Source organism: Sebastes umbrosus, chromosome 19, assembly GCF_015220745.1.
Source record: "Sebastes umbrosus isolate fSebUmb1 chromosome 19, fSebUmb1.pri, whole genome shotgun sequence".
Lineage (NCBI taxonomy): Eukaryota > Metazoa > Chordata > Actinopteri > Perciformes > Sebastidae > Sebastes > Sebastes umbrosus.
In genome coordinates this window covers 26,881,450-26,908,693 of record NC_051287.1, presented here as the reverse complement: position 1 = coordinate 26,908,693, position 27,244 = coordinate 26,881,450, and the positions used below count along the sequence as shown (strand labels likewise).

General features: G+C 41.6%; 1 protein-coding gene across 14 annotated transcripts in view; it reads left to right on the top strand.

The window, feature by feature from the left end:
• The window catches only part of LOC119478810 (disabled homolog 2-interacting protein-like), a 212,994-nt gene that overhangs the window by 136,244 nt on the left and 49,506 nt on the right, over positions 1 to 27,244 (top strand). For 11 of the 14 annotated variants that reach the window (XM_037753792.1, XM_037753791.1, XM_037753793.1 and 8 more), the window contains 2 exons: positions 20,616 to 20,769; positions 23,123 to 23,221. In XM_037753792.1, the coding sequence (XP_037609720.1) occupies positions 20,616 to 20,769; positions 23,123 to 23,221 (253 nt within the window). Of the gene's footprint in view, positions 1 to 4,949; positions 5,108 to 9,252; positions 9,444 to 20,615; positions 20,770 to 23,122; positions 23,222 to 27,244 lie in introns of those variants that run through there. The other 3 variants (XM_037753802.1, XM_037753800.1, XM_037753805.1) reach the window with 3 other exon arrangements.

Genomic DNA, 27,244 nt, shown 5'->3' with positions numbered 1-27,244 from the left:
TCCACTGGGGTCAATAGGTCTGAACCATTGGCAGATTACAGAGGGGGGATGGTGAAACAGCTACAGTTCAACACTTCATCAACAACACTCAATCATGACCACACAAATACAAACAGCCAAGCAAAACACAGGTGTTTGCTCAGGACTACTGTGTGTAGGGTATCTATAAAAAGTGCAGGAATGAATCCTAAAACACGGGAATGAGTTAGCATTTTAGCCCTTTCTGTTCCCTCGTCTGGAAGTCAATGGGTTTTTAGTGAGATGCCTGAAATCAGGTCTGTGGTTAACACAAGCTGAAGAGATTTTAACATTTTGTTCTATAATATAAAATACATCAGTAAATACCCCACTCGTGAATTTTGAAGCTTTTACGTGTCTTATAAAAGGCGGTTGCTAACAAGTGGCTAAATGAGACTAAACGTCATCACGGCGACTCGTCCTCCTTCACAGCCTCGTTGTGTATAAAGTCTCATGCGACCGCAGTGTAGTTCGTTTACAGCCTAACGCTAGCTTTTTGTTAACATTTTGGAGATACATGGTTTTCACAGGACAACAACGGTGTTTAGTTTTAATACACAATCTTCATGTGTGCTGTTTTTTTATCCTCCCAAAGTTTCATATTTGCAACACTTATAGTTGCGTTTCAGTAGATTGTATCCATTTTCGTTTTCCATTAGAACTGTCCCTACTTCCTGTTTGTTTTATTCATTTATATTGGAGGAGGAGGAGGAGGAGGAGGGTGACGAGGGTACTGGCATCAGATGGTCTAACATGTTTTAAATACTTGATATGAATCCACCAATCACATTCAAGTATACAGGATTCAGACATTTCTAGGAGATTATGGACATTTGACACACAGGAACGCATAGTAGCATTTAGGCTTGTTTTAGTCAAAGTGATCAATCTGAAAAGGATTTAGAGCATGAAAGGAAGAGAGAGTGACGGGCCTTGCATAAAAATGTCTTCATTTCCAAGGGCTTGAAGTCAATGAGTTTAACGCTTTGAAATTTGTGATGCGCGTCGGCAAATTGGAGGTTAGAATATCGACTTCAATCCAGCGTGCCATTGTGAATGAAAAATGGCTGAAGTAGGCTGCGTCAAAGACATTCTGTAACATTACTCTGGATCTCCTCAACTCTGCCTGGGAGAGGATGAAAGAAGAGCATATGCTCATGATGGGGCAGCGTTGTCAATAATTGAATCACTCATTCGCTCTCTCTCGTGCCCTGAAGGCCGTGATGCACAGTCAATAGGAACAACATGAGAGGAGAGTCCTAAAGGTCTCTTTCTGTCCATCCGCTCTCATACAGTGCTCTTTATCTCTGTCTATATATATATATATATTTCTTTTACACAAACAAACACACAAGAGCTGATGTCACTGCCCCATCTCTGTTTTATCTGCCTCTCTACAGTAAGCTGCTTTACAAAACTGAAATGGAGGGCAGGCTATAGAGGGATGAATGAAGGGATGGAGGGAGGGATCTCTAATGCCTCTATCGCTGACCATTTCCTCTCACTTCCTGTTCCTACTTCTAGACAGAGAGGCGCTGTATTTGGATTAGGTTGATCTTTTAACATTTTGCAACCATTTGCAATCTTAACAGATTTGTAAAATGTGAGCGAGCCCACACATAACGACATGTTCTGTTCAATTCAACAGTTCTGTTCCTATAGTGTGTGGAGAGATTTGGCCAAAACATCCAGAACACCACACACTAACAGATTCCATTCATGAACAACAAGAGTCCCGACTAAAAAAAAAACAAAATCTCACAAAATCTGTGGCGATCAAACGTGACTTTGGTGTAAACAAACATGGAGGATGACGGGCTGGAAGATTTAGCAATGTCAGTTTTTGCGCTACTTTGTACTGAAAATTCACGGAGAAAATAGAAAAATAATGGATGAAGTCATGCAGACACGTTGAATAGACATTATGGCTGTCCCAAATATCATTTTTTGGGCTTGGAAGCTTCAGTGATAAATATGTGAAGGTATTTGAAGCTTTGCAGTGCAGCAGGCGGACATGTTCTTCTGTCTGTCTCCATCTCCCCTGTTTCAGTGCCGTTGCCTCAGTACTGTACACACATGCACCACTACACATCACAAACAACGTTATCTGTCTGAGAATAACTAATAATAATAAATGTTGCATATGAATTATGAATAATATTGTGGGACTATTCTTTATTTCATTGGCTATTTTCGGATTTATGCATTATTATTACATAATAGCACTTCAGTCAGCTTGGCTCCCGATTGGCTATCGTTCTTTCCCACGTGACTGTGTCATCAGCTGTCCTAATATGGAACATGTTTAATATTTGGAATCGGTGCGGCCAGGATGGACTTCTGAGCCAATGGGGGGGATGTAAAAAACACTCTAAACATCCCTCACACCACTGGAACATCTGGAAAGATCTTCTATAGAACCGTTAAAAAGTCGGGGCTTCGCTGACCATTGTCGGGAGGGGGGGAATCCAAAATCGGCTTGATTCTGGCGTAGTGTGTACCCGACATTAGAGGGATAGACCATTGACAAACTTGATATATATCATCATATTGCCTAGTTCCTACATGGGACACAAACAGCAGTGTCTAATTAAAGTTCAGTGCAGCAGCATTAACAGTCATCATTCTTGGTCTTGCTGTCCTCCTTACTTCAGTAATATCCATATCCTCTTTATTTGAGTCACTGGGATGTTGGTGGGAGTTCAATTTGCTCTTCTCTCCGTCCTGTCAGTCTCTTCATCTTTCTCTCCCTATTGCCTGCCCTCTATCAACACCTACTTGTCCAACATGTCTCACCCTCTCTCCATCCGCCACCCACCTCTCTGCGATGCAGACTTGTGGAAGCTTGCCTGGAATGGCCTGTATCCACCCATTATTTGTCTGTGCTTCCCTCCCTCCCTCTCTTTACCTCTGTGCAGGCAGGTGGTGCTCTACTAAACAGGTTAGCGGTTAGCAGGGGAATATCGTCTCAGAGGCGAGGCCTTTCCCACCTCCTCTCGTGACCCCGTCTGTCTGCTGCTGCACACTTGGCTCATGACCTTGCGCGTACCCAACCCACACACTCCTTGGCACGATTTGACATGGAGTTTTTTTCTCACAAAATCACATGGACTACAAATACATTTCCTGTTTGTGCACAGAAACCTTGTCTGCGAGCACTGATGCACATATACACATATACACATTCAAAATGTAAAAGACGTGCGGCCACATGACTCAATAATACAGAAGGCTATTGTTCATTATTCATAGGAAAAAGCATTTTGAAGATGCCACAGTGATTACAACCAAACGTCCACAGATAGAATAGCTCTGCCCTGTCCCACATTATATGTGGTAGCTCTCCAAACAACCCTATGAGGTATGATATTATCATGACCCAGAGCAGAGGAATGAGGAAATCCCCCTGAGTGTTTAGTCTCCAGGCTTTGCCTTGGCTTTGTAGTTAACCTTTACCCAGCCATTCTCCAGAACAGCAAGGCACGCAGGTCTGTTTACTCGTGATAAGAGCAAGCAACTCTAATCCATTGCATCGGGGAAAACAAGTACATTAAACCTCCTCCAGTTTCACCTCCCCAAATGATACTTAAATAGTTTTGGAGCTGGAGAACCGGTCCGATCTATAATGGGGTGCAAAGACCTTTTCCGCTGTATAGTTCACAATGAATTCCATTGTTGACGGCTGCTACTGGCTCCTGTAGAGTTTCACTAAAGACTTTCTACATAGTGACGTCTGTGAGCTGAGAACTTCTCCTGTCATTCAGAAAGCATTTTAATCAGAAGTTGGAAACTGGTCCAAGCCCAACTGGACCTGTTTCCATGTCATTATGTCACAGGAGATGACTGGCATTTCTTCTTTTCTTTGGAGCTCAAACATGAGTTTGATTGGAAGCGTAACTTGCTTTGCTGTGACATGAGTCTTCCCTCACTGGGTCGCCAGATATGTGAAAACAACCATACAATATATCTGCCAGTGTGTCTCCTCCTTAAACCTGGCTGGCCTCATTTACTCCTTCACTCTCTTGCTCCCTCTTTCCCTTTTTGTGCCTTCCTCCGCTCTTTTTTCTCCCTTTTCCTGGAGTCCTCCTCTCCGGCCAAGGACCCAGCATTTTCCCACAGAGAGCGTTGCTGAAGGCTGAGCCTTTGTTTCCTGCTACAGGGACACATGGTGGGAGGAGGAGGCAGGCTGACTTCCTGGCTGCCAACTCGGGGTCCATGTCAGTGTGAGAAAAAGCAGGGGAGACAGATCTGATGATGACAGAAGAACTGTGTATCCCAGGGACCGAGTTCAGCTCGAAAAATATAGATTTTGCTATATTTCTCAGGCAGTGGCACCGAAATAACTTCATAACAGGCTGTCGGCTTATTCCCTCTTTCAGCCCTTTTTGGGTTTAATTTGTTGTCCTTCGATGAAGAACAGAGACAGTAGGAGTCAGCACTGTCCTTTACCATACCTGAGATGCATAGTGAGCATTTATTTTGGCAATCTGGAAACAACTTTGTGATTATTATTATTATGCAAATACCACAGCAAAACTAAAAGCTACATATACAGTTATGAAGATAACTGTATATATAGTATAGTGGTGTCAAAGGAGGTTAAAAATACATACCATATAAATAAATGCACGTTTGAGCACTAATTCGCCAGGGGATATATTCTGTAGGATAATTGATCAGCTTTACATTATAATGTTCTTTGAAAATGATAGATAAATTGAAGCTGTATTATATTTGAAGCACCATATCCAACTGCTTGAATCTAACGTTCATCAGTCCATATGTTTATACATTTCTTCATCATATGATATCCCTCTGGACTCCAGGCTAGCTTGTCCTAAATAACAGCGCTGTCTTTTTAAATGGGATGTGGAGAGGGGTGTGTTAGTAGCAACAGACATCCTTTGGGAGCGGTGTGGTGTAACTCAGAGGGCAGAGGCTCCAGCCACGTTCCCAGAGACTCAAAAATAGTCTGGAAAACACTGAGACCAGCCGCTAGTGAGGAATGCGACCCAAAGTGGAGTTAAGCATTTTGGGGATCCGCCTCGGAGAGGTTCTGCTGGACCATGTTTCACATATTCAGTAGATCGTAAGTGTAATTTTGTTTTAATACTTTAGTTCTGGGTGTTTCCTTTTGCTGTGGATGGTTACAGCACAGCTGCACGCTGTGGTTTTAGGAAACCTCTGTCTCTGCATCCACCCACGGTTCACTCAGGGCTGTGCAGTACATTGTGGCTCATCGAACTGTATTTTTTGCGACACAAATGCCATAAAGTACTTTCTGTATGAATTATGAATGTATAGAAAGGTCAGGATAGCTGATTAAAAAAGAGAAGATGCGCAGTACATCTGAATAGTTGGAGAGGAAAGGGGCTGCTGAGAGAAAAACGAGGACACGTTTAGACTTGAACATGAAAAGTATTCAGTGCCAGAGGCAAGTCTTGGCTTTAGAGTGCAAATAAGATCTCGCTATTGACAGTACGTTTTACAATTTAGAGCCAATTATCTGCTAAAGCTACTTCACCTGTCTAAATGTGGTGCTTATAAAAATGCATCTATAAAACCGGAATAAAGTGGGAAAAGTAGTGTTTGCAGAGATCATAGCTGGATGTTGTTTTTCCGTGTTGCGTGGGAAGAAAGTCTCTGCCCTCTTTTTCTCCGCGTGAACTTGAATGTTTGCCTCTTTCTTTGTCCAATGCCACAGGGGCGTTTGAATATTCAGGTCAAGAAGTGAAAAACACACTTCCTCATCTTCTCTACTGCTTTGCACATGGTGTTATCAGCTCCCCGAGCACTTAACAGTTATGTAAGAGTTCAAGAGAGAAAGCTTTCTTGCTTTTAACTAATTTATATTTTCCTCAGTTTGTGCTAAAAAATAGAATGACAATATGTGTTTTTTCTATGTGGTTTGGTCTGTATTTGCCTTACAAACATAAATGAATACAGCTGTATCATTTAAGCCTATATACGCAGGCTATTTAGCACATGAGCATGACCTTGGCGTGCCTTAAAGGTCTTATTGATAACATTTTTATGTAGCTGAATATTTTCTTTTTTAAATAATACATCCACAGAGCCTTTAGAAAGGTGCTGAATGAAAGAATGGCTTTTCCTGAAAAAGAATGATTTAAATAAAAATGTTGGCGGGTGCAACATGAATGTTTCGTTTGTCTTTGAAGAAGATATCTGACGTTCGGTTCCCACTTCTACCAAGGCTTGTGAGCCAATAGAAAAATGACGTTGGTATTGCACGATATCTCAGGGTCGTCAGTTTGAAATAAATAAATAAATGAATGGCTGAGATTGACATTAAGAGCCTGGCAATGCCTTGTTGTGAAGTAAATGCTAATGTTATCAATAGCACCTTTAAGTATTCTCATGGCTGAGTCATCCCCACTGTCTTGCCCCTAATAGTCTATTGAGCTTTGTGATTAAAGCATACTTCTATTGCCGCAGTTGATACAATTAAATGCCAAATCAATAATGGCTAATGAGGTATAACAAATGGGAAATGATAAACTCAGAGCACAAAACATGTATGTTTGTGTGTGTATGCTATGGGGGGGGGGGGTAACTAATACAGTATAACCAATAATGGCATTTTATAGTGTAATAGCTCACTGATTGATGAGAGGAGATCATGGTTTCTCTTCTCTAGTAAAGTCAGGTTGTAATGTTGAAGGACAGTCTCTCAGAGCGCTCTGACACCTCGCTGCCTGCAGGGTTTAACATTAAGGATCGCTGGCCCCAAGCCAGATGATAAGTCACTTAATTGGGCAGACATTGGCTCAATTAGGCCAGCGTTTTCACTATCCCCCGTCTTATGGTGATAACTAAATTATCTTTGCCTCCGTCTTCTACCGCTGCCCCGCTCTCCTCTCTACTGTGGTGCTTTAGTGCAGAATTAATGAGTGTGCTGAGCGGAAATGGTGGTCATAGGTAATTTGAATTACAAAGCGTAACGTAAAAAAGGATTTTTGCTTTTGTCGTGAGCCCTGTTTTCTTAGGTTTAGAATAATGAATCAGCTCTGACCTGTCGAGGTTGTATGCTGGCAAAGTGGACTGAGTTTTTAAAAGCACCTATAATTATCAGCAACAGGAACCAGCCGTCGTCTAGCACATATTTCTGCAAATCAGGTCTGAATCATTCAGAGCTGATTAATGTCCCACACTTTGGAATGCAGAGATGTGTTGTAGTGCTGCTTATATTTAAAGGTTCTCTATTTGATATTCAGAGCATTAATATCAAACAACTATTGTCTATGTAAAGATATAGAAGAGTAATGTCTACCTGAGTAGAGAATGAAGTCACTCTCCCTCTGTGTGTGTTGTAGTCTGAGCTTCTCTGTGTCCCGCCCACGGCTATTCGGGCCGGTCGTTTGTGGTGTAACCGAACGTTAGCTATGGTTGCACACTGTTAGCCCTGTAGCGGAGCTGAAGAGAGTAAAAGCACAGGTGAGCCCGCACGACATCACATCCGTTGGATTTTCCCGGAAAAAAAGGTCTCATATTCTTCACATTAAAAGCGGTCTACGGGCTGATAGAGGAAACCCAGAAAGTCGCGGAAGGTCTCATCTTTAGGTTAGGTTACAACCTGTTCTCACATTGGCAATAAAAAATTATTAAACAACGTTTAAAAATGTCCATACAGTCCCTTTAACATTGAATTATAGTGAGTTATGTGAGACGGAGACAAAGAGGAATAATTGATCATTTCTCTGTCTCAGTGGATCAACCAAAGTAGGATCTGATAGATAAATGCATGGAATATAGTTTAATATCTTGATTGTCATGACACAAGTAGGCTTTTTCTATATTTCCTTACTTAGTAAATACTGTATATTTATCAATTATGAATCCGTCAGGTGAGGCTTTATTGTTTATAAAGGCAGGTTTAATCAGTCACAGTCATTTTTACTCTTCTGTTCCTCCCATTGTTTTCTCTGTATGTGTAGGTGAGTGTTGGTACTGCTCGGGGGATACCATGCGTGTGAATGTGTGTGGGTGACTAGTCACACTGGGCCAGGGACATGAAGTCATGAGGCTATGTGACTAAAATACTAATAGTGTGTATTCCAGTACAGCCATATTCAATCATGATGGTTTGTCCTCTTTGTTACCAATCGAACCGCATTGGTGAGTTCCCAGAAGGCCATCAGTCATTAGTATGACAGTTGACCTTTAACCATAGCTGCTACTTAAGGAGTTACTCATTAGTGTGACCTTTGACCTCATTATACATTCTCTGTCATTGCAATGTTTTGGCTGTCCTATTTGGATCGCCTCACCCCCCCCCCCCCCCCCCCCGATGTAATTACTGTGTGAATAGAGCTGTGGACCAACACCCACACATGGACATTCCTTCAGTGGAACAAAGTCCATTGTACTGTAGACGCTACATAGTACGCTCTAATGACCCTGTCACTCTGGGCTCTTAAAACTCATCTGGGAAGAGAAATAAGATGAGTAAGAAAGATGGAGCACATGCGTCACATCCTGCAGACATACTGTATATAATAGTACCTCAGGCCCGGGGCCGCGGGCCTTGTGGAGGCCCCTCCCTCCCTTCACAATATGTCACGGCAACTTAAATTCAGAACCTCCCGTCAATAGACAGCGACACATAGAAAATGGAGTGCCCTCTTCATCAGTAAACAGAATATGAAACTCATCATCTTAAGACAATATGTCAACTATAGGTCAACACAAAGCTGGGATATTGAGCCAAGTAGGCCTGTGTGCACAGCAGCAACACAAGAAGATCAGTCTCTGCAATTCAAAACCTGCAAACATCACAGGCAAAGAACTGGTATCAATTTGACCTCAAATTATGCAATTTGACATCATTGGACCATTATTATGACTATAGATAATGCCCAAAAAGCTTGAAAACAAAACTAATACTACTAGGGGTGTCACGATTCTCAAAATCCACGATTCGATTTGACTTTCGATTTAAAGGTCAGTATTTGATTTTTGATTTAAACATGTCATTGTTAGACTATGGAGTCATTGGTTCTATGCCCTGACAGCTGTCATTTACACTTACCTTTTTATTTAGAAAGTGTTTAAAGAAGGAGACTACAACAGTCTACAATCTAAAAAGCTATCAGTATCTGTGTGACCCACCTCAGTACATAATATTACAGAAACTAAACAGAAATCCTTCTGCAGGGCATGACAAGTGTGCTGAAATCTACAACAACACGGCGTTGTTGTCATTTATTGTCACGCTTGTTTCTCTCCTCTTCTCGCCTCTCTTCTGATCGGTTTGTCTTCGAGGGCGGAGGCGGAGCTTGTGGGTGCAGAGCAGAGAGCGTGGCAGAGAGAAGGCACTCAGCAGTCGCTGAAAAAACGGGCATGTAGGTGAAATTCAACCGTGGTGTTGTTCTGTCGGGAGATCCGGTGACTTATTGCTAAACCAAGTAAGAGTGGAAGAGTAAGGAAAAGTGACAGAAAAGTAATGTCAGCTAGCCGCTAGGCTAATGCACTAAGGCATGCAGGAAGTGCCCTGAGTATCGTAGCGACAGGGACGGCCCACATTTCCCATCATGCCTGCCTAGTCCACAGTGCTGGACCGAGTAGTTTCACTTTGCTATGTCATGTTCCAAAATGCAAATGTTACTTCTCTTAGTGTTTGTAATGTAATGGGTCTGTTCAGAACATGGAGGCCAATGCTGGTAATTGTGATTTTTGTTCTGGTTTATAGCTTTAACCATGAATGAGAAGGCTGTTACATTTCTTGAGTACAGCTGTATTTTACATTGCAAGGTATGCTAGTAGGCGGGGGGCGGAAAGAAAGAAAATCAACGATCCTGCGTTTAATTATGATGGTGGAGATCAGAAGTTAATTTCGATCAATTTCTGATTTAGAATCGAAACCGCGACCCTAACTAACATCCTAACGTTCATTTGGCACTCAATTAGCTTGATGAACATGGTTTTGTCAGTGCTTATCATCGAGCATTAGTGAACATGGTTGTTTCAGTGCTTATCATCGAGCATTAGTGAACATGGTTGTTTCAGTGCTTATCATCGAGCATTAGTGAACATGGTTGTTTCAGTGCTTATCATCGAGCATTAGTGAACATGGTTTTGTCAGTGCTTATCATCGAGCATTAGTGAACATGGTTGTTTCAGTGCTTATCATCGAGCATTAGTGAACACAGTTCAGCCCAGACATTCTAACAAAATGACTGGTAGATGACTCGCTCCCATCGGCGATATTATGTAGTGAATTTGCATGACCTGAACAGTGTATCGTGAGGCCCCCTGGTAGCCTACTCAAGGCCCCAGTAAGACCGTGTATTAAGGCGTCATTGCCTGCAGAGCATGGCACAAATTAATACTCTCATGAAATCACCACAAATGTAAAAAAAAAAAGTCCTCACAGATCATCACAGATAATTGGCATGCTGTGTGCTGCAGCTGCTAGTGTGATCTCCTCCGTCCAGTGGTTGTGTTCACGGCCAGCTGTTCTGTTCTCTTTCACTCAGCACATGACCTCAGCGCCGAGAAACCAGCCAGGCCCGCTCCAGAGCAGCTCCTCCGCTCTTCTCCGTATTGGCCTCCTGCGGTGAGCGTCCTAGCAGATGTTGCACTGAATTACCTCCCAGCCTAGCGGGGACTCTCTACGCTCACACTGTAATCAAGCTGTGTGTGTATGCGTGTTACAGCCTGGCTCAGTGGCTGCGTTAGCTCTCCCAACAGTTGTTCTCCAACCACCTGATCTCAGTTACCAGCCAGCCGTTCCCACGATGTAGTGTGTCTGCCAGTGCTCTGAGTCAGGCATCCCCTCAGACTCCTGAAACAGACTCCTAGAGGAGCCGATCGTTTAGGAGATACTAAACGCTAAAGCTAACTCCCTCCTTTCCTGTGTGTGTTTGGTGAAAAGGGGTGTGCGTGTGTTTGCATGTCTCATTCCTTTAAAAGCTTCCTTCCTCCCTGTAAATCAAAGGTCGTCTTTGTGCTTCTATACTTGTGGCTAATGTGTGCTTCCATCTATAGCTCCAACCGGTTCTTATTTTTCTTCACAAAAGTGGTCACACCATACCATAGCGTCCGTTTTTATTCCCTCTTGTTTGGTGCAGCGATGCCCGGAGCGGTGTCTCCCTCTTCCCTCTTCCCAGCATAATCTCTCCTTTGTCTTGTGTGCATTAGACCGCTGGCACTGTAAGAGCCTAAAGAGCCGCCGCTGTCAGCCAGCACAGGTGCCGCAAAAGCGCTAATGCACTGGATATGGACCAACGTGGACTTGACTGTGCCCACTCATCTATGCTGCCCGTCTGTTTAAATGCACATTTTTTTGTGTTTTCCCTTCCGCTGTCATTGTTATCGCTCTCACGGCCGTACGGCGCAGCCAATCAGGACTCACAGAGGTCACGGATGGATGAGCAGAAAGCAGGGTTTTTGATTCAGAGTGTCTAAATGAGATGTGTAGAAATGTTCCTCTAAGGGGTTATTGGCAAAGGGATTTCTAGAGGGGGCTGCTGCATCTCCAACCTCTGTCTTCATCCCCAGAGATCATTCTTTCTCTGTCTGACTTCGACAGTGAATGAAGTTTGCTCTGCTGTTCTGTTGACTGGATCCTCTAGCCTCCCTGATTGGCATTTCGGGCTCCAAGGCCTGTAGCCACATGTCCGTGGTTCAGCTCACACATTCGCCGTTCTGCACCAGCAGCATCTGACAGGATCCCCCCCATCTCTCTCTCTTGACTACTCTTCTTGACTGCTCTTCTTTCGGCCTCTCGCTGTCGGCCAGACGTTTGTTTGGTTGTCTATATTCTCCCGCTACCCATCACGCAACTGTTCACTCCAATGCAGATCGACAGATGGCAGGTGGATGCACAAAGATATACATTTTCTCAAAATGCCGTTGTATTGCTGAATAACGTGCAAAATAGAGACATGAATCAGCAAAACAATTCTGACACTGACTGTGGTCAGATTTCAACTTCTTTTCTGGACTGATGGTGCCTCATTATTCCCGCCAAGCTCTGTGAAACACTCACCACATCTGCTCGGATCAAATGAGCGATCAGACCCGTGACAGAGTGTTCTGCAGTGTGACAGACACGTAGCTTCATCACAGCCTGTGGTCCTTTCCACTGACTCAGCGCCAAAGCACTGGGAATAATGGACACTTTATTGTGTGAGGCTCGAGGCATGAATAACGGCTTATTTGTCCGGTTGCCTGTCTCTGCAGTCTGTGTGTTTCATAATCGAGGTTGGACACGATTGTGTGCGTGCACGCAGTACGTGCTTCGTCTTTAACTGTGATGTTTTCCGCTTTGATGTTTGAATTCAGGGCCCAGGTGCTTGCAGAGTGGTTGGTGTTGCTGGCTGGCTAGAGCTTTTTGGTTTGAGCCTCATCTACAAGCCAAGCCAGCTGTGAGGAGCAGTTGACGAGACTCTACAGGGATAGAAATGTGATGAAAACTCTGTGTATTGCAACATCATCTTAAGTGCAGGATTACAAAGCACTTGTCTAACCACTGTGCTACAGTTCTTATCAAACCATTTCATCTGGTGTCACGTCTACAGGTTGCCAAGCATTATCAGTTCTACTTTGTGTCTGTATACGTATTACTTATTTCATATTTCCCTACAAAGTATCACGATACGATAAGTATCATGATACAAAAATCACAAACCAGTGCGTAGAGTGTGTATATGTACGTGGGAAGTGAGTGGTGAAGCAAGAGAGAGAGAACGGCGGCAACAGGAGCGATTAACGTTATCAACCCCGGCCGAAGCAGAAAAGTTAACAGCGTTTGGTTTGTCAGTTCTGGCGGAGCAACATGGGGGACTCCGTGGAGAGGACCCGCTCCCTATGGAGATATAAACGGCTCATTCTAAGGTAACGAAAACACAACAATTCTTATTATCAGGTGATTATACACCAAAGAAAATATACTTATTAATATTATATTCCATTTCTGGAAATAGATCCCCCTTAATGTTACACACTGGTCCTTTAAGGAAAACCGTCAGGGTAAGAACACACTAGAGCTGCAACGATTAATCGATTGGTTGTCAACTACTAAATGAATCGCCAACTGGCCTAATGATCAATTAATTAATTAATTAATTAATTGGAGTAATTTTTTCTAAAGAAACAAAGTTCAAAATTCTCTGATTCCAGCTTCTTTAATGTGAATATGTTCTGGTTTCTTTACTCCTTTATGACAGTAAACTGAATATCTTTGACAGACATTTAAGGACGTCATCTAGGGTTTGGGAAACACTGATAGACATTTTTCACCATTTTCTGACATTTTACAGACCACACAACTAATTGATTAAACAAGATAATATTCAACAGATTAATTGAAAATGAGAATTAGCATTAGTTGCAGCCTTAAAACACACTACTGTATGCATACATCTGAGTAAAAAAACTTTTTTTAATAAAATCAGAACAATGGGATCTCACTGTAACATCGTCGCACTTTATGCAATCTGAGCCACTGTCTGTCACAAATCTCTGCATGTCTGCGTGTCTCAATAGTGTGTTTGAGAATTGATACAGTATCACAAAACATAATATCGCAATACTATCGATATCTATCTACACCCCTACTCCATAGCAACGAGCGCTGGATGTCGTCAAAAATTATTAGTGCAATAATTAGTCTCCCGGTGTGTCTTTGCCTGGCTCTACTTGTTGATATGCACGCCTACTTGCACACAGCTCTCATGTGTTTGTTTGCTAGAGAGCATTATTAACAAGTAATTGCTGAGCCGGTCTGCGAGTGGAAAGTGTATTGATTGTTGTAAATGCTGGTCTAACAGCAAAGCAGAATGCTGTGTAAACACACTGTGCAGGCGGTAACCACAGAAAATAGTGTTTGTAAGAAGACTTAACATCAGGCTGCTTAACTGGAGGCCTCTCCTGAGAAAAGTCTTTGTTGTTTTAGGTTATGTCAGAAGCTTAAGCTTTGGCCATTAGGGTCATTTTGCATGTTGGTTATTACGGTAACGTGAGTGGAAACAACGACAACAGAAAGAGGGTATTATATGTGAAGATTAACACCGCTTCACATGCACTCTAACATGCTGTTGTTGTTGCATGTCATTGTAGTGAAATAATGCCTACTGTTGTAGGAACCCAGCAGGACTTTCAGAGCGCTGTTATTTGGAGTTGCAGTACATTAACTCAGCCTATCTTCAGCTATCGGTACAAACACAGTCTGATGTATGGTATAGTCAGCTAGCCAGCAAGTCAGTGTGTTAGAAGTCTAAGTGCTCTGATGCCTATATGGGCCCGAGGTTTCAGTCTATATCAGATCCCAGACAGGCTATCAGATGAACTCCTTTTACAGGATGCAGAGACAAAGCGCGCTGGGTGCAGCCCAGACACACTCTGAATCCATTACTCTGCTCGCTACTCCCCTGTACTTACTCCTAACTGAGTTTCTATTGAACCTTAGCAGGGGCACAGTGCATCTAGATCTCAGACTGTGCTGATAGGATTTGGCCTGATGCAGACATGCAGTGGTACATATTCCTGAATAGTGATTGTACATCTACATCGCCAGCCAACCTGAGGCCTGTACTACGAAGCAGGATTTGGCGTTATGGAGGTAACTTCAGGGTTAACTCTGGGTTTTCGGTACTACGAAGCTGGTTCACTTCTTATCGAGGTAGATCACCATGGTAACTGATGCTGAACGGCTAACCTGCTCCGGAGCAGGTTATGTTCCAGATAAGAGATCAACTCGGATGAAAGCACCTCCTACTGACCAATCAGAGCTCGGTGTGGTGATCTTATGGTAATATTACACACATATGAAGAAATTTAAGTCATAATCCATGATAAAAACAACACAGTTTAAACTGACAAATGCAAAAAGGACAGTTGGATTTATGTTGTGGGTGTTTACCGCTTTGAATTATATTTTTATATTTATTTATTTTTACTTCCTCTTGAGGTCGTTTCACACAGCCACAGAGGGGGAAAGCAGGTGAAAGGAGGTTTAAAAAGTCATAGACGCTAATTTGTTAACGCAGGTTTAAAGTAGGTGTATTCCATTCATCTATTACACTCTTTAAAGCTATTTATATTTAGACGATTATATCTGACTTTTGAGTGTTCCGTTAAATTAATAAGTCTGTTAATTTACGCATTCACACATCGGGAGTTTTTTCTTTCACCAGCTGTCCTTCCTGCATTTTGCAGCTTCAACTGTGTTACTTTTAGTCTGGATCAAGTGTTTAACTTCTTCGTATTTGTCTGATATAGTTTACTCTTTGTTAAATGTGTCTCTCTGCCTGTCTGTCAGTAGACTTGTTCATGTCTGTGATTGGTCAGATGCTGCAAACACCTCCTCGTTCATGTGAACGCGCTCATAACGAGATTGGAAAACCCTGAGTTGATTTACCGAGTTGATAACCAGCTTCGTAGTACAGTTTAGCGAGATCTCGTTTGTTAGGTTAAGTGAAGCCAGATAACGAGAAGATACCCTGGGTATGTTGAACTCGCTTGTAGTACAGGCCTCTGGTGTTCAAATGATACAGATCTAAATGTTACAGACGGATGTGACAGAAAACAACATCCCTTCTCATTTCAGACTGAAAGTTACCGACCAACTTGTGCATAAATACCTGAGGGTAAATATGCCAGAAGATTTCAATATTTCCACAGAAAAGTGTTGAGGTGAGGTGGAAAACAGATTTAATACTGATGTTGTGGTACCTGCTTCTGCTTCCTCTATTGTCATAGACTTTATATAAGAAGTGGACGTAGTCACTGGGACATCACCCACTGGTTTGTGGACTGCCGTTTTGAAGCCTCAAGTTTAGCATTTTGGCCGTCGCCATCTTAGCTTTTGGCTGTCTGCATCTTAACTTTTTTGCAACCAGAAGTGACACGACAGGGTGGAGCTAAGTACAACTGAACGCTGAATAAGACATTTTTAGGCGACCAAAAAGATTATAATTAACTTTCATGAAGTGAAAACACACTGTGAAAGGGTTAAAGTTGTAAGATGAAAACACGGACAATTCCCAGACCGGACAACGCCGTTATAGCGACCTGTCAATCACCAGGTAGCCCTGCCCTAATGCATCCCCTGCTTTATGGTCTATCTGACTCTAAATGGGACCATCATTTACTAAATGAACATCATGCTGTATTGAAGAAGACTAGAAACTAGAGATTGAGACCATAAACTAATTTTTACAATGTTTACTGAGGGAATAAATCAAGAGAGAAGTAGGCTCATTTTCTCAGAGACTTCATTACAACCAGAGGAATCGCCCCCTTCCGCATTGGCTTCACTTCTCAGACCCAGAGTTGCCCACATGTTGCAGTACATGGCGAGTGTTATTGAGAACATCCCTTCTCATTTCAGACTTAAAAACCTGAGGGAAAATATACATATTTCTACAGAAAGGTTTATAGACGTGTTGACATATCAAGCCAGAAAAGGCAGACAGAAACAGATAGTTTATATACTGATGTTGTGGTACCTGATCTGCTTCCTCTGTTGTAGACAAAGCTTCCATGCTGTGCTGCCGCGCGCTGTTTCTTGCAACGTCCTCGGTTTGAGTCTAGACGGGGGACTTTGATTCATGTCACACACTATAGCACCTGCTTAAAACACCACAGGGTACACGTGGATCAAAAGAGACCAATTCATTCATTAACACAACACATATACCATTTAGATGGGAACCAGCAATGAGACCGTATGATCTCATGATGAAGAGCCACTGGTGCTCCATTCATTATGTAATCCAGTCAAGTCACATGCACAAATTAAAAAAATGCCCTTAAAAGCTGTGCATCGCTGTGCATCACATACTTCATATAGCAGTACAAACCTGTGTGTCTCTTTGGGTGTATACACTCTCATACTAGCATTCTATCCAGTTATGTATCCAATCATAAGGTGTTATAGATCCTAGTATATTATAGTATGAACAGAGCTCTGTGCAACATCTCCTGTAATTCCAACCATGTCTTTACAAAGGCAGTTCTTTATGGCTTGACTTTTTCAATTATGTATTTTACTACAGGGCTTTATATAATTATGTCTGTGTGTAGGAGACACTGCATAGCATCTGAAATATTTAGGTAGCCCCGAATGACACCCAGAAGACCAAGAGGGATACATTGATTGGTGGCCAAGAGAGGGGAAGGCAGATAAACACAGCGAGAGAGATAAACAGAACAATGAAAGGAGATGGGAAGATGTATACCAGAGAGTCCTCCGAACATAAACTATACCCCCACTCCCCCAGCCACCTCAGGTAAACACTGAATGAGAGAAAGAGAAATGGAGGCAGAGTAATGGAGGATTATCAAGGACAAAAGAAGGACGTTTGCCGAGAATAGACGATGTTGGGGGAAGGGAACCAAAGAGTAGAGAAACGAGGAGACGAGGACAGCGGGCCCTGCGTTTAATACTAGCTGTTATTTGCAGAGGCTGACGTGAACAGTGTGTCAAAAAAACTGTGTGATATACAAGTTCTGAGCAGATTTCACACGCCAGACAGTCTCTCATTGTCATTATTACAAAGTGGCCCACAATAGGCTGTAAATTACACGTTACAGTACAATTTAATACAGCGCCATACAGATGACAGGCAGCATTATTATTCATCAATTCATACTTTCACAGTCTCCCACCATTTCCACTGACACTAATGTGCTAATATGATATGCTGAGAGAAAAAGAAAACCATAATAGCTGAATCAAATATATTCCTTTTTTGAAGATGCTCTCTGCGGCAATTTCTCTTCACAGCACGCAGAATATTTCTCCAGAGGATCTTGATTTTGGCGAGCTACATTTCCACAGGAAGAATCCTTGCATTCGTCTAAATATTAGAAACGTGCATGCTACCAGTTGGTTAAAATGTGTGACAGTTTGTAGCATTAGCAGGGTTTTTTTAGTCACTTTGTGAGTCATCACTGTGGACACAAGTTTCCATCCCTTCCTGTCTCTTAGCGGCACATCCCACTAGAAAACCCCTGTTTCCCCTCCTCTCCGCTTACTTGACTCGCTCTCTGTTCTGCCCGGTACCCAGGCAGCCAATCACAAAGCAGAGCTAGGTGCAAAACACACTTCCACTGCAGCTGTGCTTTGGAAAAGGCTAGCAGCTCCTAAAACTAGATTCTCATATGCAAAGCTATCGTGGGGCCGTTTGCACATGTATTTTATTTTATTTCAGGTGATGAAATGTGTCTCTATATGTGTGTGTGTGTGTGTGTGTGAGAGAGAGAGAGATAAAAAGGAGAGAGAGTCCAGATGATTATCCACTTCACATTGGATAGTGGATTTGGACACCAAAGCTGTCTGACTACAAAGGGCTGCATGCGGTTGCTAATCTGTCATTACGACTGCTGCATTTTCCCTGGAATGTTCTTTTTTGTAGAGATGTACAGTACACACACACACACACACACACACACACAGGCACACACACACACAGGCGTACTCACATACATGGGATTAGTGTGTAAGCCGTCCATAGAGGGCACTGTTAACAGAATGTTCTCGCTCATTACACGAGCAATTGACCCTCGGTCTTCCTCGTCCTGCCGGTGTCAGGGGTTAATGTTTGCGTAGCTCGCCTGTCGCTGCTCACGGCCCTCGCTAGCATATTTAGCTCTTCATCCTCTTATCAGTGAGAGGCTGACTGGACCATGGCTGAGGTTGATGCTTAATAGAAATAACAAGAGCACCAAGGGCTGGATATGTGACTAAAGACAACAATTACTTTGGTAGCTCTCATGTATAATGCTTTATAACAATAATCATAACATATTTGAAGCATTATAGTGACTCATAATTCCTATAGTTGTAATAGATTATAATCTTTTTATAATGCATAATTACTCTAAGTGGTCATTGTTTGCTTTAAAGATAAGTTGGACGATGTTTGAAAGTAGCATCATTTGAAAGTAGCATCGCCTCAGGAGCGCCATCTAAGTATACATGAGAACATCGTCAACCCTGCCTTTAAGTAAAGTGAGAAAAAAAAAATCATTAAATCTATGCAACAGACAAAAAGTTGTAAAATGAATAGGGCTGTCAAAGTTAAAACCATAATATTGTGTTAAAGCAAATTGTTTCCAGGAACATCACCAATTTTTAAGCTCAGTTTTAAAGCTAAAGTGAAGATACTTCATAGGAAACTAGAAAACCAGAGGAACCCATCGGTACCAACCATTTCATACTAGCGTGTCGGGAAGGAGGCTAAACTGTCATGGTCATTTTCAAAGGGGTCCCTTGACCTCTGACCTCCAGATCAGTGAATGTAAATGGGTTCTATGGGTACCCACGAGTCTCCCCTTTATTGTCCACTTTATGATAATCACATGCAGTTTGGGGTAAGTCATAGTCAAGTCAGCACACTGACACACTGACAGCTGTTGTTGCCTGTTGGGTTGCAGTTTGACATGTTATGATTGGAGCATATTGTTTTATGCTAAATGCAGTACCTGTGAGGGTTTCTGGACAATATCTGTCATTGTTTTGTGTTGTTAATTGATTTCCAATAATAAATATATACATACATTTGCATGAAGCAGCATATTTGTCCACTCCCATGTTGATAAGAGTATTAAATACTTGACAAATCTCCCTTTAAGGAACATTTTGAACAGATAAAAAATGTGCGATTAATTGCGATTAACTATGGACAATCATGTGATTTATTAATTATTTGAATCGATCAACAGCCCTAATTATAAGTATGTTTATAATGCATTATAGACATGGGCGTCATAAAAAGTGTTCATGACATGTTAGAGAATATCATACTTCAACATAACTGGTTATTATTGAATGTTAGAGGAGCTAAATGTCATCTCAATAATGTGGATCATATACGGTCAAAGGCAAATATGTGCTGCATGAAGACACACATTTGCTCTCTCCTGGTGACATTCATTTACTAACTCTTCTAAAAACACAGAAAGTAGGGCGACATCAAACACAGCAAACAGTGGAAAGCTCTTTACTCTGTCTCCTAATCTTCTCTGGCTAGAAAATGGCCAAGGATAGGGCTTCAGGGTTGTGTCAGTCAGAATATTGAACACTTTCTTAAGTGCACTCTGATCTCCTGTCACAGTGCGACGGAGAAGAGTCGACAGGGTTGGGAGTTCGTTTGGCGTGTGTTTGTTAAATTAAGCTCCACAAAACAGATAGCAAGCGGCACCGTGAAGCATTATCACATCACGGATACCGCCAAAGCCTGACCATTAATGATAATCAATGATATGAATTGCTTCCTATTTCTAGTGGTTCCACTGCATCGGTCTGTAGCGCAGCTTGACTCAAATCTTTCACGCATTGACATTTCAAGTTGTAAATGAGAAGTCGCAAAGCATCCGTTAGCAAGCCAGCTTAGAAGTGGGTGCATGAACATGTGTTGGGTTTAGCGTGTGAGCTTGTCATGCGGAGGACTCGCCGACTTTGAGGCAAGTGGAGCATCTTCTCTTCGTCATCTTCTCACTCGTCTTCCTTCACACTCACCATGAACGCTCGCTGTTACGCGCTGTACATATGCTCCCTCTCTCTCACTTCCTCTACTCAGACTCTGCAGGGTGACTCAGTTCTCTCTCTCTTCCTCTGTCACTCTTAGATCTCATCTGATGCCAAGGCTGAAGGAGTCTCGCTCCCATGAGTCATTGCTCAGCCCCAGTAGCGCTGTGGAAGCCCTGGACCTAAGTATGGAGGACGAGGTTGTCATCAAGCCTGTTCACAGCAGCATCCTCGGGCAGGACTACTGCTTTGAGGTGAGGAGGCACACACACATACGCATAACACAGTGCACATGCAAATGCTACAGAACATTCCCACTACTGGTCCAGCTTCATTAAATCATCTATGCACAGCCATAGATCTGGTTATTTTCAGGGAGCCAACAAGTTATTTCAGGCATCCAAGGCTCTGTAACTAAAAGTCTTGTTAATTTTCTGCATCAACAATATTTGGTGAGTGACATTTGGAGCACTTCCAAATCATCAGAATACAAAAATAAGCAACTACATCAGCAAATTCTCGTTCTTTGAGCAAAAGTCAAAATGTTCAAGCTGCACCAAGGATGCGCTTTTGTATGAAACATTTAAAAAGCATTCTTAAAGCTGCTTACGGTGGGTCAAAAGACTATGTGTAATGTGCTCATAGTGATGAACCCATAGAGAATTATCACTGCTGCAACGCTGCAGTTCCCCTCAGCGCCACAGAGCAATCTAGTGTCTTTATGCTCTTTGTTTTGGTTCTCTCTCATCCACCTGGTTTCCAGCTGCAGCAGGAAGCTGTTTTAGGAGCTCTGATAAACCCACGGTACGCTACAAGCGCAACACTAAACAGCAGACAAAGCTAGTGGACAAAATGGAGCATTTAGCTGCTAAAAAGGGGGGGGTGGGGTATATTGGACTTTGGACTTTGGACTTATTAATCGGGTGGCCAGAAACACAACCTCTAATGAATGCTAATGTTGTGTCTGCTGGATGTGTAAATAGGCAACAGACACAAGACTTGCAACCAGCAGACTGCTGTTGGTGTCCCGTGTGAAACCGACAACGTCTTTGTGTTCACAACGTGAAGTTTCACTTTCACTTTACAAATGTAATCATTTTAAGCCAAACCATGATGTTATTTCCTGAACCTAACGAACACCTCCTCCTAACACACAGTGAGTGAGTGAAGTCCGGCGAATGGAGCGTGAAAAAATTGTCCAGATATGCTACTGACATTGATCAACTATCAGTTACTATTAGCATTGATTTTGACCCATACAAATTGGTTGGAGGTACGCAAATCTTTGCATGAATCGAGCCGAGAACGAGAGGACAAACTGAAACAATCTGATGTTTGATTGTTTGCTCTTTCGCAGCGTGTCCAGTTAGGAAGAGCTGTAAGTGGTCTGGTTGTTGACACCTAAACAAGTCATTTTGGTGGCATTCACAACTTTAACCATGAGTTGACTACGACCGTGGTGAAGTCTCACAGTGTGACGCGCTGGGCTACCCAGGGGTCCTAACAAAGCGTCAGTACAGTATGTGACGAGTTGGGATGAGAACGTGTTGGCCTGAAATGCCCAGCAGAAGCTAAAGAATGTGCTGTAGAAGCCTGATAAAACACTCAGCAGTTTTAATCAGCTTGCTTTCCCATTCTGGGTCAACCAAAGCTACGACGCTGTTTTTCTGTTTCCAGTTACAACAACAAACCACTTTGAGTTCGCTACAATTGTGATTTGCGTCTTTGGCTGGCTTTTTTCTCCATGGCAACAGTCTGGAACTACCAATTATTTTCATTATTTTTTGATAATTATTATTTGCTTGATTAGTCATGCAGTATAAAAAATCTGAAAATAATGAAAAAATGCCCATTACGATCATTAACAAACATCTGGGAACAATACATGTGGATCCAGCGGTTCCTCTCTTCACATCTCTATTGCAACTCCAGTTCCTGATTAGCTGCGGATGGCCAATTATAACCAAAAGTTCAGACGCAGATATTAAAAAACACAGAAGCAAGTGACAGTGGTTACGTTTCTCTGCTTGTAGAAAATAAATGGAAGCACAGCGATAATTTGTTTCAGTCCCTGGCTGCGTGAAAACTGGTGTATCGTCACGATCACTGGCGGACCGGAGTAGTTTCCAACAAATTGCCTCTAATTACTGTAAGATTCATGTGTGCACAAACATATATGCATACATGCAGCTGTAGATAGGGAGCCTCAGGGTGAGGGAAATTACTGAATACTTTCACTCCTACACTGTCTACCGTAGAGACCAGAAGTCTCCACTAATCTTTATTATCCTGCTCATTACATCATTCGGTTTCTTTTTTCTCACTCTTTTCTGTCCTCTTTCCCTCCCACTTTGCATTTTTTAATTATCCAGTCTCTCCTGCGTCCATTCACACCATTCAGTCACTCCTCAACTCTGCCAAGTCATCCTCAGTCTCCTCGTATCTGTGTGTTGTATTGTTGATAAGCTTCTTTTCCGTCAGAGACAAAGTGGTATTTTAGAACTAAGTTTAGCAAACCATTCTGTTCCACTTATTCTCTTGGCGTTGTTATGCATGGCGTTTGATCATTATTTTCCTTCTCTCTCTCTCTCTGTGTGGCGGCGGCAGGTCACCACCTCCACAGGAAGCAAATGTTTTTCCTGCCGTTCATCAGCCGAGAGAGACAAATGGATGGAGAATCTGAGGAGAGCAGTGCAACCCAACAAGGTAAACACGCAGTAGGAGGGACGAGGCTGTTTGCAGCAATCAACACTAATAACTTTGTGTCCCAATTCCAAACCGCACTTTGCAACACTGATTATTATAAAGACGCTGAGCTACGTGGTGTTGACACCAGTGTTGTAACTCGCACAACAAACAATCTGATATGTTCACATCCAGCTGTGCCCTTTATGCACCGTACACCTCAAAGAGCAGAGGACACAGAGGTCACAGCGAGGAGCACCAAAGTGCTTTCCTCCTGAGCATCGACACCATCTGTAATCTTGATAAACACAGCTGTGGCAGAGGGAGAGCGGCAAACACGTCACGCCAAGAAAATAGTCCTCATCTCATAGCGTCTTCAGCGCTTCCTCATCTGTCATTATTTAGTCAATAATCACTCACTAATTACAACTTTGGAAAAAAGTTCCCTTATAACGTTGGAGTCCTCCTTCTCCTCGGTTCTTTTTGGCAAGGCGGTGTTATTTCTGTCTTTGCTTTGTGTTTTTTAATTATCCGAGTGATTTTGAGAGATTAGACGCAGTGCAATGTGTTTTTTGGCAAACTTAGAAACTGGAGTCAGATACCAAGATTCTTTGGAACTAGATGAGGAAGTATCTGGAGTTGAATTAAATAGATTAAACAGATTTTACACTTTAACTGCGAGTACGACTACTCACAGACTATACCCATGATTAAGGTAACACATCAATGACTTATGTTTACATGCACAAAGTATTCAGTGTTTTGCCCTTATTCAGAAAAAGACAATATTCTTTCCTACTAAGCTGTTTACATGGCTAATGAAAATTAATATTCCACTAATATTCCCGTTTACATGCAGCCGTGCATACTCTGATTAACATAACCGGTGGCGAACTCAGCCTCTCTCTTTCATTCCTTCAACCACCTTCTTGAAAAGGTCGGCGTTGTGATATTTCTGCATATCCAAAAACCTGTAGATATCCAAGTCTTTCATCATGTTTAAAAGTAGGTGTGTTTCTCCTTCTGACCTTCTGACCTTCTGACCTGCTGTTCTTTTGGACATGCGTCTCTGCAAACTGTTGGCTAGTAAACTGGCAAGAGGCCGTGTGTCGCAAACTGCTATAATAACCTCAGTTGAGACGCATATTCTGAATGTGCTGTATACACGTCCAAATACATGAAGGACCAAACCTGCCAAAATCAAAAATAAATGAATAAATAAATAAATGACTTGATAAATAAATAAATATGCCATTAAAAGTAGACACAAATAATATTAAAAATAAATGATGTAATTAATTAATTGATAAAATGTGACATAAATTGATATTTCTGTTTGAATTTGTTTATTTATTTACCTTTATATTAACTCCCTTATTTATAATAATAATAATAATAAATTGGACTTATGTAGCACCTTTAGAAAAACCCAAGGACGCTTTACAAGGAGGTCACTCAGAATCATATTAATAAAAAAATTGAGGAGAAAACTGTGGCTAAGTAATAGAAGAGTGATGGGTAGAAAGAGTTAGTTGGACAGGTGGTGCTTGAGGTGTTTTTCGAAAGTGTCCAGGGATGAAGCATTTCTGATTTTTATACAATATATTCTCTTCTGTTTAATTTCCACTTTTATTTATTAATGTATTTATTTTTATTAATTTTGAAATGTATTTATTTATTTCTGCATTTATTTATTTATTTTTATTTTTGCAAATATTTGTATTTATTTTATCTTTATATTTAAATGTATATATTCATTTATGTGTTTAAGCATTTATTTATTTATTTATTTATGCATGCATGATTTCCCCTTAGCATTTCACCCTTTATTTATTTCCTCAAACATATTTATTTCTGTATTCTTTTCTTTACATGTTTCTTTTTCCATTTCTTTATGTATTTCTGCCATATTATTCAAATGAGGGGACTGTCAAACAAAAACCTGAACAATATCAGCATATCCCACATGTCTTAATCGGAAAATGCTCCATTCGGAAAAAGGCCTAATTCAGAATATCCAACGGATATCTAACGGATCTAACGGAACATGCTGTTTACATGACCCTTATCCAATTGGGAATATTGTCATATTCTGAATGACACTGGAATATTAGTGCATGTAAACGTCGTCACTGTGAACAAACACTTGTTTATACCAAGACCATTTATCCAGCATACGGAGGACAAGCAAAGGCATCAAGATAAATAAAAGAAATCTTACAAGTCATTCTTTTTTTTTTACTGAAAACCTATTTAAAGAAGTTTAAATGTTAATCTGTAATGATCTCCAATGACAGAGTACATGTTGGTCAACAGAGGATCAAAACTCACAGGTATTATGTAGAACACAAGCAAGACTCAGCCTGTGAGACTTTGTGGTTTACAGGTCAGTATGTGTTACCATGACCTCGCCCTAAAGCCTCTTTCTGGGAGGAAGAGGAAGGAGGTGCTCATATATTAAAAATATGGAATAACAGCGGAAGTGAAATAATATTCAGTGATTTTCAATACCTATCTGCCACAGATGTAAATGAAATTAGGTTGAATTCAGCTGGTGTATAAGAGGATAATTATGGGTAATTATGATAATAGGCCATTTACAGAGGCATCATCTTCGCAGGCTGCTGTTTGATTGTAAATACATTTCTGTTTGACACAACACAAAGTTTAATTTCTAATTGGCGGTATAGAGCACCTTGATTTACAGTAGGGAGTCATTTTGCTGTCAACCAAGGCAAATTTGGAAAATTGATAACACTACTGACAAAGCGTTATTTAACACTGATCACGTGGGACACTGAGACTGAATGATACTGAGCAGAGGAACAATAAGGCATCGCGCTGCAGAAGAAATGTAAAGATCTAGTTCTACATGCAGTACAGGAGTCAGTAGTACAGTCAGGCCCTTGAATATCCTCTTGACCCATACAGTACATCTCCTGTTGTTTGACAGATTAGACCATCCATCTTCCACTGCCTCCACTTTTTGCTCCCACTTGATGCAGATACACTAGAATGAACCACAGACACCATTAAAGATAACATTACATGTTTTTCAGAGTTCAGAAACATCTGATATTGGGATGACATTTCATTACACAGAAGAATGTTTGTTGTCATACGTGGTAACGTATGAAAAGCATCCAGATACCGTTGAGCTTCCTTCATCATAGCTCCCAGTATTTCAAACATCCTATGCTGTCTTTCTGATTACGAGAGGCTCTGGTATTTCTCTCTAATAATGTAATTATTAGCTCCTCTTTCCCTCTCTTCATCTTCAGAGGTAGTTTTCAAGGCAATCTGAATAATGGGCCAAAAATATGCCCCGCTCTTGGCAAAATCAATTGATGACATAAGAATGGGTTAGCAGCACTCTGTGAAATAATGTAGGAGTAAGATTTAAAAGACTGCAAACGCAGGAGAGAAAGGATTTTAAATTGCTACCATGAAATGATTGAAGGACTCTCTGATATGTTTTTGTCATTTAAAAATGGAGAAACTTCAAAATCAGAGTTTGAGGCCGATTCTCGTTTGAATCTCATCAGTTTGTTTCTGCAGATTTATTTATGTTGATTTACTAGTTTAGTTTTCACTAGCGCTGTCAAAGGTAACGCAAATTTGTTTTAACACCACTAATTATTTAACGCAACTGTTTTTTCGGTTGTAGCAGGCTCGGTTTCAAAGCCAGGTATCATACTGGTATCATATGAAAATAGAAACCAAAGGAATCCATCGGTACCAACCAGGTCATACTAGCTTGTCGGGACTGAGGCTAAATAACGCTCCAAACTTACGCTAAATGTTGGTGAGGAAAAACTGTCATGGCCATTTTCAAAGGGACCTCTGACCTCCAGATCAGTGAATGTAAATGGGTTCTATGGGTACCCACGAGTCTCCCCTTTACAGACATGCCCACTTTATGATAATCACATGCAGTTTGGGGCAAGTCCTAGTCAAGTCAGCACACTGACACACTGACAGCTGTTGTTGCCTGTTGGGCTGCAGTTTATACATTTGCATAAAGCATCATATCTGCCCACTCCC